We start from the raw sequence: 11,354 nt of genomic DNA, 5'->3' as shown, positions 1-11,354 counted from the left end.
ATATATGGAATTTTCAATTTCAAAACTAAATTCAACTCCAACCACCTGATTAAGGATACTATATAAAAAATAAATAGGTAATGGGCAGGGAAAACTGAAAAGTCCGAACTACTCCATTAACAGTCTTATTAGCAGGGTTTAGGGCTTAAAATATTAAACAAATAAATTTGTTGAATTTAAAATCAAGAGAATAATTATGAATATACATTAACACCGATTCAGTTTAGGGTTTAGGTAGTGTTTGTTTTGAGATATTGGGATGGAACCTGAAAAATTAGAACTCAGCATCATTTTTGTTGACCCAAAAATTGATATTAGAATTTTAGTCTCTGTCTCCAAAATTTCAATATTTCAGTACCTCTAAAAAGTGGGAACACAGGAGACGAAAATTTTTTGGGATTAAAACTGAAACTTTAATAACATTTTATACCTAAAATATTTCCATTTCAATTAATTAATTCCAACTTTACCCTTTGTGCAAATTAAATTAGCGCTTCATTCTTATTTCAGTCTCTATCTCCCATTTTATACTAAACATAATACTGAGACATATTTCAGTTTTTGTCTCTCAGTCTAGTCTCCGTCTCTGTCTCTCAATCTCTTCTCTTCTAAACGCTACCTTAAAGTATAAAGATCAAAGATTTGGATCTTCTAAAGTTTGAATTTTACTTTAGAGAGTAAAGTGTGATCTTCTACCCTTGAATAATTTCTCTTTCATATTTATTCTTGGTTTCACCTATAAAATAAATAATGAGAGATCACACTTTACTCTTTAAAGTAAAATTCAAACTTTAGAGAATTCAAATCCAAAGATCAAATAGCATAACCTTGTACATATAACCACATTAGAAAGAGTAGCTCCGTGTCTCAAAGACTTCAACTTGGATATTGGCTTGAGTCTTACAATGAAACATTCATTTTCTTGGTGCCTTTTGCCAACCCCTAATACACAACTAAGAACATGGTTTCCCTTTATTCACAGCTTTATAGGTTCTTGAGTTCATAATCATACATATAACATAAAGATCAACCAAAGTCAAATGATCCATGCCATGTTGTCATGCACATTGATTCAGTAGTACAGTACAAAGAAGTTCATGGAACAAGCAATATCTTTCCAATGTGCTGGCTGCTTTCCATGAGGCGGTGTGCCTCCGCTGCCTCAGAGAGAGGGAAGTGTTTGTAGACCACAGGCTTTACCTTTCCTTCTGCAATTGCAGGCCAAACATTCTTCTCCACTTCACTAACAATCACAGCTTTATTTTCAATGCTTCTATTTCGCAAGCCGGCCCCTGCATTCAATTCAACAAAACTCTGGTTATTGGTTGTTTACTTGTACAAAAACATCTCAAATTTTCGAAAATTCAATCTGGACTTTGGAAGAAAGCACAATAATTTGGAAACGCAGAGGAAGCATGATAACAAAAACAGATAACAGAGAGTGTGTGAAAGATGTGTTAAGCTATTTTCTATTTTCAACATCTTCCAACATGCAAGCAAAAGCATCCACAAGGAAAGGGTATAGTCCGAAATTTGCAACACCTTGTACAGTAAGACGCTTAGCAAATAAAGTGCGCAGATCTGTTTGTGTTGAAGTGCCTCCTTGAAAGCCAATGATGAAAAGCCTTCCATCAAAATTTAAGCTATCGAGATTTCTTTGATAGTAGGATGCTCCCATACAATCAAGAATAACATCCACACCTGCCACCAAAACTTCATTACATCAACGCACACACTACACAGATTATTTAACACTCAGAAATGCTGGGAAATACATCATGCTTCCTATTGATAATTAATACCTTGACCACCAGTTTCTTCCTTTACCCTTGCAACAAAGTCCTCCGTTTTGTAATTGATGCATACATCAGCTCCAATATCCTTGCAAAAAGCTAGTTTCTCCTCACTACCTGCTAAGCAAAATCTAGAATAAGATTTGGAGAACATTGCTAGGAATTCCAATCAATAAGATGGGGTAATAGAGCTTGAAAAGAAATCAATGCAACTGGAAAATATAAAAGACAACTTATTTCGGCATCTAAATTTATGCAACTTGACTATGGTTCAGTCACATGAAAGCACTACTTAATCAACCTGCAGTGACAAATACTCTTGCTCCTCGGTATTTAGCTATCTGAATTGCAAATGTGCCAATTCCACTGGAACCTCCATGAATCTGAGAATCAATACAAGAGACATTTAAAAACTGACACAATACTCATACTTTCAGAACATGGATTATCCTCCATGAATTATCAGTTGTCTCTTACCAAGAAAGTTTCTCCTTTCGACAATCGACTCATCATAAAAACAGTTGACCACACAGTGCATGACACTTCAGGAAAACTAGCAGCATCCTTTAGAGAAATCCCAGGAGGAACCGGAAGAACTTGTCCAGCTGGTACGGCAACTTTCTCAGCATATCCTCCTCCGGCAAGAAGAGCACAAACCTATGAACCACATCTCACATGTTGAGGTAATTTTCCTTCATAAATCATTGTACAGCACACTGGCAGATGCTAAAAGAGAACCTCATCCAGTGATTATAATTTCCACAAATGCATCATCCATGAGAGAGCAAAAACACAAGTAATGTTCTTCAACCGAATTCAATTCAAAGTTTCTTCCCAAAAAGAAAACAAAGATAAAGAAGCAAAAATCCAATCAATAATGAGCCTCGATCTTCTAGGCACATACACACAAAGCTTAAAAATTTGAAGACACCCAAAATTAAAGATGGGCCTTTTATCACAAACCCATTTCTCAAACCACCAAAAAGAATAAAATTTGATCACCTGGTCGCCGACTTTCCACCTGGAAACGTTTTTGCCGATGGATTCGATGGTTCCGGAACACTCAAGTCCAGGGTAAGGGCTGGCACCTTTGGGTGGAGGGTAGGAACCCTTCCTCTGTAGGGTATCAGCTCTGTTAAGTGCAGTGGCTTCAACTCTAATTAGAACTTCATCGTCTCCGATATGAGGGTCCTCCACTTCTTGGAGCTGCAGCACTTCAGGGCCACCGGGAGTGGTTATCACTACAGCCTTCATTTCTTTGTTCCACTCACAGCAATCAAAGTCAGTAGAAATTTCTTGAGGACACGGCTCTCCTCTTTCCTAGTGTAATCAGTAATCACACTACTCCAACACTCGATTAATCATTAACGTTTAAATACAAAATATACGTATAAATACATAACAACTTATTTAAGATTAATATATATCATTAAAAGCAGGCAAATAATTAAATAAATTAATTGCCAAAGCTCAAATGGCATAATCTCCCCATACTCAATTAAGAGATTGCAGGTTCGAATCTCCTATCTTTGGTAAAAAAAAAATTAAATAAATTAATTGTCCTATCGGAATCTAGGTTCTATATCAGGAGTATGTGGGAGTACGTGTTTTGCTCTCCTAACGGACTTATCCAATAAAATCAAATAATTACGTGCCAATTCAAATAACTGCCTGTACTCACTCCTGACATGAAAGAGGTACGTTATTCACTCTGAATATCATTTTTATTACTCACATTCAATTATCACATGATTAGACCCACTAAGTAACTACCTGTATCCACTCCTCACATGAAAAAAGTACGTTATTCACTCTGAATATCATTTTTATTACTCACATTCTTACTGACTTGAGTGTTAGAGTATCTTTGTGGACTGGTGACATTGATATATGTTCTTTATCTCTAATAAAAAAGAGAGAAAAAAAAAAGCCTTATCATATAAATAATGAATAGTGATTAATTATTCAGAAAAATAAATGGCTACTAATAAATCCATAACCAGCATGAAAACAAGATTACAATTTACAAGAAGTTTTGTCCAACACGATTAAAAGCCAACTCCATCAAGCACTGCATATCATTATGTTACAATGAAATATTCAACAAAGTCATGGATTTAAGGACTTTTCAACATTGTGGGCGAAGCAATATCTTGCCAATATGGATGCTACTCTCCATGAGTTTATGAGCTGCTGCGGCTTCTGATAATGGAAAATATTTATAGACAACAGGCTTCACCTTCCCAGCAGCAACTGCAGGCCACACATTCTTCTCCACCTCTCTTATTATCTCTGCCTTCTTCTCTGCACTTCTAAATCTCAACCGAGCAGCTACATCCAAATTCATCATATCAAGGGCTTACAAAGAAACACATTCAACATTCCATACAACAAAAGATGGGATGGAACTCTTTAGTACATAGATAATGGAGTCACTACAAAAATCAAGTTGATGATCTCTTCTCTAATATAATGCTAATAATCAATGATAAATCATATGGAAAGTTACAAAAGAATCAATAGAATGTTGATCAGTATAGCACGCACTATAGTGAAAAATTCTCTTCGCTAAGATAATGTCAATAATGAATGAAAAATTTGTCATACCATGAATTGTGAGGCGCCTTGTGAGCATACCATTCAGATTTACTTCTCCTATAGCTCCACCCATTATGCTAATGAGGAAAAGCCTTCCATCAATGTTTAAGCTGTCCAAGTTTCGCTGAAGGTACGATCCTCCAATATGATCCAGAATGACATCAACACCTGCAGTAATATAGGTAGAGGCAACTGATATAGAAGCTTCAGTTATTGCACAAGTCAATTTCAGAAGGTGGAAAATGATATACCTTTCCCTCCTGTTTCTTCTTTCACTCTAGCAACAAAGTCTTCTGTCTTATAATTGATGACAACATCAGCTCCCAGATCCTTACAGGCAGCTAGCTTTTCATCACTTCCTGAAATTCAATACTAAAAATGAACAAATGCATGGAAACTGAATATACCTACCATAAATCTAGTCAAGAATCAAAGTATGGGACTATGACCTGCTGTAGCGAAGACTCTTGCTCCTTGGCATTTTGCAATTTGAATTGCAAATGTGCCAATTCCACTAGCACCCCCATGAACCTGTTCATTAGGCAATGACTATCATCTAAGAGTAACATTATACAACGATGTCAAACTTTGAACAAAATATGATCTAGTTAGTTATTCACGAAGCATTTAAAAAGTTATGCATAAATAATCAAGCAGAGTGAGTTATTTACCAAGAAAGTTTCAGCAGCAGAGAGTTTACTTGTCATAAAAACAGTTGACCAAACAGTGCATGCCACCTCAGGAAGACTAGCAGCATCCTCAAGAGAGACACCAGGTGGAATAGGTAGAACTTGTGAAGCTGTAACAGCAACCTTCTCAGCATAGCCTCCACCGTCGAGAAGAGCACACACCTTCAGACAATGAATTCGCCAAAAACATAAAAATTTGATATACATCAAATTGAAGACAAACCCATAAATTCTCTATAGACAACATTTTGAAGTTGACGAAAATAGTGGGTACCTTGTCACCAATTTTCCAGCGGGTGACGTTATTCCCAACCGCTAAAATGGTGCCAGAGCATTCGTGACCTAGATAAGGGGTTTTACCACTTGGAAGCTCATACAAGCCTTTCCTTTGAAAAGTGTCAGCACGGTTCAAAGCTGAGGCGGCGACCTTTATGAGCACCTCGCCGTCGTTGATGAGAGGATCGTCAACATCGTGCAGCTGAAGCACTTCTGGGTCGCCGGGGGTGGTTATCACCACGGCCTTCATGGCTTCCACCGCAACACAACCAAGACTACGATGATGGGGAGTGGTCAAAATGGAGACTTTGCTATGAAAATGTGAGTGCAGATAAATAGCTGCGTGGCACGGTATTGAGTGTACACGAGTATGAGTCATAACTGTTGGAACTTGCAAGTTGCAACTCATAAGTCATAACAATTTGATTGTTAACTCTAGATTCGATCGAGATAAGCCTCAATGTAGTCCCTGAAGTTGCACTCAGTCTCATAGTAGTCCTGAACTTAAAAGTTCCCCATACTTATCCCTGAAGTTGCACTCTGGGACTCAAACTTGTCCTTCCGGCACATTCTGTCCACCTGGCGCTACCGAAAAGCTGAGTTGGCATCTTTCGTGACACGTGGGCATTACAATGGCAAGCTGATGTGGCAGAGTAAACTGTTACGAATCAATTTGGTCCTTCAATTCAAGTTAAAACCCTAATTCCCAATTTTAAAGCCCACGGTGCTCACTTTCTTCTCTTCTCTTTTGTTCTCTGTTCTTGTCTTCTCCATCTTTAAAGTCCGACGGTTATGGCAAACACGAGCAACGCATATGGGAGTATTCAGTTTCAATTTTTTGACTTCAGTCATATTCTTTTGACAAGTAGAAAATGTTGTCACCAGATATTTTTTGAGCACTTAGTATTTAATGTGTTTGTTCATCTGTGTTCTGGTCGTTGAGACATCCACTAGTTCTTGAAAGAAAACACAATAATCATGCTATAATTGTTTCTGGCATTGTTTATACTTGGTAGAATCTTGGGGAAGCAAAATGAATGCTCTGAAGGAACATTCTATATGAACAGAAAAATGAATATCAAGATATTTACAAATGTACAAAAGTGAAAAGAAGGAGCATTATTCACAGTCACAACAATGTGGAACAAGAATGTACTATTTACAATGTTGACAGAATCCTAAACAAGAATCTGAGACTTGGCGGCATCGCAAGAGCATTTAGCCCTGCCACTCTTGCTCAGTGCACAAGCACATGTCTCAAGAATCTCAAGGTCCTCTTCCCAGCACAACATGGCTGCTGTCACAGGATTCTTTAAGAACATCTTAGATGCAAGGAAGCCGGCTAATGTCCATGTCTGATAAAGCCGGGCCTGTTTCCCGATGAACTTAGTGCGAGTGTCATAGTATTCCGGCCATGAATCAACTGGAAGCCTTTTCTCAGCCAAAGCAACTGCATCCTCAGCAAGTTCAGTTCTCCCCATTTTGATGCATGCAAGTGTAAACTGAATGACAAAAATGAATCACATATTAAACCAAAGAGGAAAGGGTAAATAATTATGAAACGACACCATTAAACTTCCATGGTCATAATATTCCCATAAAGAAAAATTTACCTGCCAAAGAAGTGTTTTCTTCAAAGAGCAAGTAGAAATCCCTCTGTAATGGAACCCACCCCATAATTTTAATCTTTTCTAATGGTTGATTGTCTGAGAAGCAATGATGGATTACATTGAGAGTGGTGTTGACATTGTGCAAATCCAAACTATCCCTCACTAAACTTTCACATATCCTTGCTTTCATCTCTGAAAATGGTAACTGATGCTTTGCTTGGAATTCTCATTGGAAACTTGAACACTTTTGTCAAGAATGAGATTGCAGCACTTTCTGGTGTTGACTCACAGATCCAAGAGCTGCCTGATAATCTCGAAGCAATCCATGCATTGTTCCAAGATTCTACAGAGGAGCAATTCAAAAGCCATGCCATAAAGGACTGGCTGAAAAAGCTTTCCGATGCCATGCACGTGTTGGAAGATATCTTGGAAGATTGTTCAATGAAATCCAACCGACTTCAAAGTGAAGGGTGGTTAGCCCGCTTCCAACCCAAGACTATTTTGTTTCGTCATGCTATCAGCAAGAGGATGAAAGACATGGTCAAGAGGTTCCAGCGTATTGATGATGATAGGAGAAGGTTTCAGCTGCCTTTGGGAGTCAGACAGAGGCAACAAGAAGATGATGATCTGAGGCTAACTGGTTCTCACCAGATGTATGGAAGATTTTCATTTGAAGCCATCATCACGGCAATGCTTTTGTTTTTGTGCTCTCTATCCTGAAGATTTTCGAATCTCAAAGGAACAGCTAATTCATCTTTGGATGGCCAATGGACTATTTAAATCCAAAGGGCATTTGGAGGTTGAAGATGTTGGTAACCAGCAATGAGAGGAGCTGCTCCAAAGATCATTTTTTCAAGAAGTATCGATTGACAAGTATGGAAACACCACCTTCAAAGTTATGGTGAGTCTGCAAGCTTGACCAATTTGTCAAGAAGGGTCCACCATGTAAGTTACTCTGGCTTGCCCGAGTTAAATCAGAATACCTTGAAGAATATTGAGTCCTTGAGGACTTTTATTGATCTTGATCCAGCAATTAGCAATCCCCTCATTAGATATCCAGCATTGGTTTTGCGTAAAGTGCAGTTATGTAATTCTCTCCGAGCACTGCGTACAAGATCTTCTGAACTCTCAGTACTGAAAAGTTTAACACATTTGAGGTACTTGAATATTTACAATAGTTACATTACAAAGTTGCCAAAATGTGTTTCTAGGCTGCAGAAATTGCTAATTCTAAAGCTGGAACAATGCATTTTTCTTACTTCTCTGTCCAAACACATGTTGAAGTTGAAGGATCTCAGGCATCTCTTAATTGAAGGATGTTGGGCATTAGTAGAAATGCCTCCAAAAATGGGGGAGTTGAAACAACTAAAAACACCGAATATTTTTATTGTGGATTCAAAAGCCAAACATGGCTTAGCAGAGTTACATGATTTACAGCTTGGTGGAAGACTACACATTAAAGGTCTTGAGAATGTCCAGAGCGAACATGATGCTAGAGAGGCTAATTTGATGAGTAAGAAGGAGCTGAGTAAGATGGAGAAGACAAGAACAGAGAACAGAAGAGAAGAGAAGAGAGTGAGCACTGTGGGCTTCGAAATTGGGAATTAGGGTTTTAACTTGAATTGAGGGACCAAATTGATTCGGGACAGTTTACTCTGCCACATCAGCTAGCCGTTGTAATGCCCATGTGTCACGAAGGATGCCAACTCAGCTTTTCGATAGCGCCAAGTGGACAGAATGTGCCGGAAAGACAAGTCTGAGTCCCGGAGTGCAACTTCAGGGAGTGAATATGGGGAACTTTTAAGTTCAGAGACTTTTAAGTTCAGGGACTACTATGATGCTCGAGTGCAACTTCAGGGACTACATTGAGACTTATCTCGATTCGATCACTTCTTACTTCTATTACCGTAATAATCGTTAAAGAAAATGCTGAACTGTTGTCGGCTGAGTTAACACTGATCAAATAAGAAATAAAATAACAACTCCACTTTCAAGTAGCTACTTGGCTTTCTGTTCTTGTTTGTTTACTCCATATAACTTAGGTACTAACTAAAAAAAGGGCTATATCATTGGCTAAAGCAAATTAAGTTCAACAATAGTTAAAAGCCTAAGCCTTGGTATATATGACATGCAAAGCAATAATTTTCATTTCTTTAATTTTATGGACAAATTGCCAGCTTTTGTTTTTCAAAACAAATTTTTAATAACAATAGTCAGGCGATCGAGCTAGTTTTTATTTCTTCATAACCATCAACAATGAACAACCCTTCAATTTTTATTTCTTCCTACCCATGAACCATGAATAACCTCCTGGCCGAAGGACGATGTCTCGTCAAGTTTATATTGCATAACCTTTGAATGCAAATCATCAAATACCCCCTACAATTTCGGAACATATATCTCGCTCAAGGACAGAATTTTCGAGTAAAAATGCATAATGTAACCATTAATCAATGCCTAAAATTAATATGCCAATTCACCAATCATTCACTATATATATAACTAAAAATAACAAAATTTTATTTCTATATTAAAACCAGTTCTCAAAATCAATTACTATATATTTATACAAATATATGTATAATTTAATTTATTTTTAATGTATATTTTGTATCTGTATTCTACAAGATTGACTGATTTCGATATCCTAATTTGGCGTAAACAATGCATGGTGATATATAACACATGGTATAGGATGGAAAACGGATTAGAGTAGAACTCCTATCCAAATGAAGAGTTAAGAACAAACTCTCGCTTCTCAATAAGCATCTAATCATATCCTTAGAAAGACCAAAGAGGACCATTGATAAACTTCCTAACCATAGTCTGACAAAGGGAACCATCATTAACAAACAAATTTGGAAGTAAACAATGCATGTCAGAATACAAAATTTCAGCACCCTATATTATATCAGCCAGGGATAACTGTAAAATGGGTAATCTCATCACTCATAGCACTGTTTAATCAGAAATAGCATGCAGGACTTGTTACACTATCAAATCTACGATTATGGCGAACCCACGTTGCAAATACAACAGCAACAATGTCGTTCCCAAAAACTAATCAAGCAAACAAAACGAGAGCACCATACTTATTTCCACATTATATATGCCATAATCAGAACACAGCAAAGCAGAAACTAGGGTAGTAATAACTATAAGCTCAGCAGCATTGTGATAAGATTTTGATTTAAAATTAAATGCATAACAAAATTAACCCGATTGAACAATTCAGATCCAAAAATTACAAAACCTAATTTTGTTTCCTTCTATCAGTAATATAACTTCAAACAAAAAGAGAGAGATAGTGAGAAAGAGACTAAATTAATCGACGGTCTGCATGATATCTTCTGGAGCGAACTTGGTGCCCTTCTCCTTATCGGCGGCGGCACGTCCCTTAGCCTTACGGTCAAGGAGAGACTTGCGGTCCTTGTCGAGGCGAAGCTTGGTGATAACAACCTTGGAAGGGTGGATTCCGACGTTGACGGTGGAGCCGTTAACCTTCTCTCGAGTGATGCGCTCAATGTGGATCACCCATTTGCGGCGGTAAACCTGAGTGACCTTGCCCTCACGGCCCTTGTAGGTGCCACGAACAACCTGAACCTCGTCTTCCTTGCGGACCGGCATGGAGCGCACGTTGTACTTGGCGCGGAGGTCGGTGGAGAGGGGTGCGCTCATGAGCACGCGCCGCACGCTCGACGGGGCCGTGAAGTGAGCCTTGCGGCTCTTGCGGCGGCTGCTCGATACTCTTGGGTTGAACTTCATCTTCGCTGTTCTTCTCTCTCTCTCTGTCTCTCTCTCAAATTCTAGGGTTTCTTTTCTCTCTCTTTCTCCAATTTATTCACCTGTTGTTAGGGTTTCCATATTTGTTGTAGTGGGCGTGGCGCTCACGGTTCTTCACTTTGGGCTTCCAATCTATTCTATCGATCTAAATGGGCCTTGATATAAGCCCATGACTAAGAAAGCCCACATTGTCATCTTACAACCTATTGTCTTTGGACTTCGTAACATGTTAACTTGATATGCTATATAGGCCCAATTCGTTGTTCTATCGGCCCATTCACGTTTCTTATCATTGCAAACCAAAAACAAAAAGTTTCTTAATTTTTGAAGTAAAAAAAAAACTTAAATTATTTTACCAGGTTATACAATCACAAATATCTTTTTTGGCATGCGATTAATAAAAATAGTAATTATTTTTATGATATAATATTATATAATTAAATGCACATATAAAATTATTTTACATTCATAGTGTATTAAAATTAAATTCCTATTATTTATTATATATAATGAACATTTGAATAAGTTTGATGTAAAAATTTTAATTTTCTAAAATGTCCTTAGTTACACATAAAATTTTTTGTTATTTTTAAAGCATATTTCCA

The 11,354-nt window shown here is 37.7% G+C and overlaps 3 protein-coding genes, 1 non-coding gene and 1 pseudogene across 4 annotated transcripts; 1 reads left to right on the top strand and 4 right to left on the bottom strand.

Annotated features, from left to right (window-relative positions):
* Positions 1-946: 946 nt before the first annotated feature.
* Positions 947-3,159, bottom strand: LOC107622281 (uncharacterized). The gene is made up of 6 exons (XM_016324147.3): positions 2,796-3,159; positions 2,271-2,450; positions 2,095-2,176; positions 1,803-1,910; positions 1,543-1,701; positions 947-1,292 (listed from the first exon to the last, which is right to left on the bottom strand). Exons 1-6 carry the CDS (start codon positions 3,045-3,047, stop codon positions 1,096-1,098), a joined length of 978 nt encoding a protein of 325 aa, XP_016179633.1. The 5' UTR covers positions 3,048-3,159; the 3' UTR covers positions 947-1,095.
* A 612-nt stretch (positions 3,160-3,771) lies between these two features.
* Positions 3,772-5,750, bottom strand: LOC107622280 (uncharacterized). Its single transcript, XM_016324146.3, has 6 exons — positions 5,355-5,750; positions 5,063-5,242; positions 4,841-4,922; positions 4,643-4,750; positions 4,401-4,559; positions 3,772-4,124 (listed from the first exon to the last, which is right to left on the bottom strand). The coding sequence occupies exons 1-6, from the start codon at positions 5,733-5,735 to the stop codon at positions 3,922-3,924; spliced, it is 1,113 nt and encodes a 370-aa protein (XP_016179632.1). The 5' UTR covers positions 5,736-5,750; the 3' UTR covers positions 3,772-3,921.
* Positions 5,751-7,164: 1,414 nt separating this feature from the next.
* LOC148579007 (disease resistance protein RGA2-like) lies at positions 7,165-8,574 on the top strand (annotated as a pseudogene).
* A 1,263-nt stretch (positions 8,575-9,837) lies between these two features.
* On the bottom strand, positions 9,838-9,923 carry LOC148579006 (small nucleolar RNA R38). The gene has a single exon (XR_015899260.1). It is a non-coding gene; the product is annotated as a small nucleolar RNA R38 (small nucleolar RNA).
* A 215-nt stretch (positions 9,924-10,138) lies between these two features.
* LOC107622608 (large ribosomal subunit protein uL24z) lies at positions 10,139-10,807 on the bottom strand. The gene has a single exon (XM_016324571.3). It carries the CDS (start codon positions 10,729-10,731, stop codon positions 10,291-10,293), a length of 441 nt encoding a protein of 146 aa, XP_016180057.1. The 5' UTR covers positions 10,732-10,807; the 3' UTR covers positions 10,139-10,290.
* Between the last annotated feature and the right edge of the window lie 547 nt (positions 10,808-11,354).

Source organism: Arachis ipaensis, chromosome B10 (assembly GCF_059453495.1).
Source record: "Arachis ipaensis isolate K30076 ecotype BB chromosome B10, ASM5945349v1, whole genome shotgun sequence".
NCBI classification, from domain to species: Eukaryota; Viridiplantae; Streptophyta; class Magnoliopsida; order Fabales; family Fabaceae; genus Arachis; species Arachis ipaensis.
The sequence above is the reverse complement of the archived record's forward strand: the minus strand, read 5'-3'. Positions and strand labels throughout refer to the sequence as shown.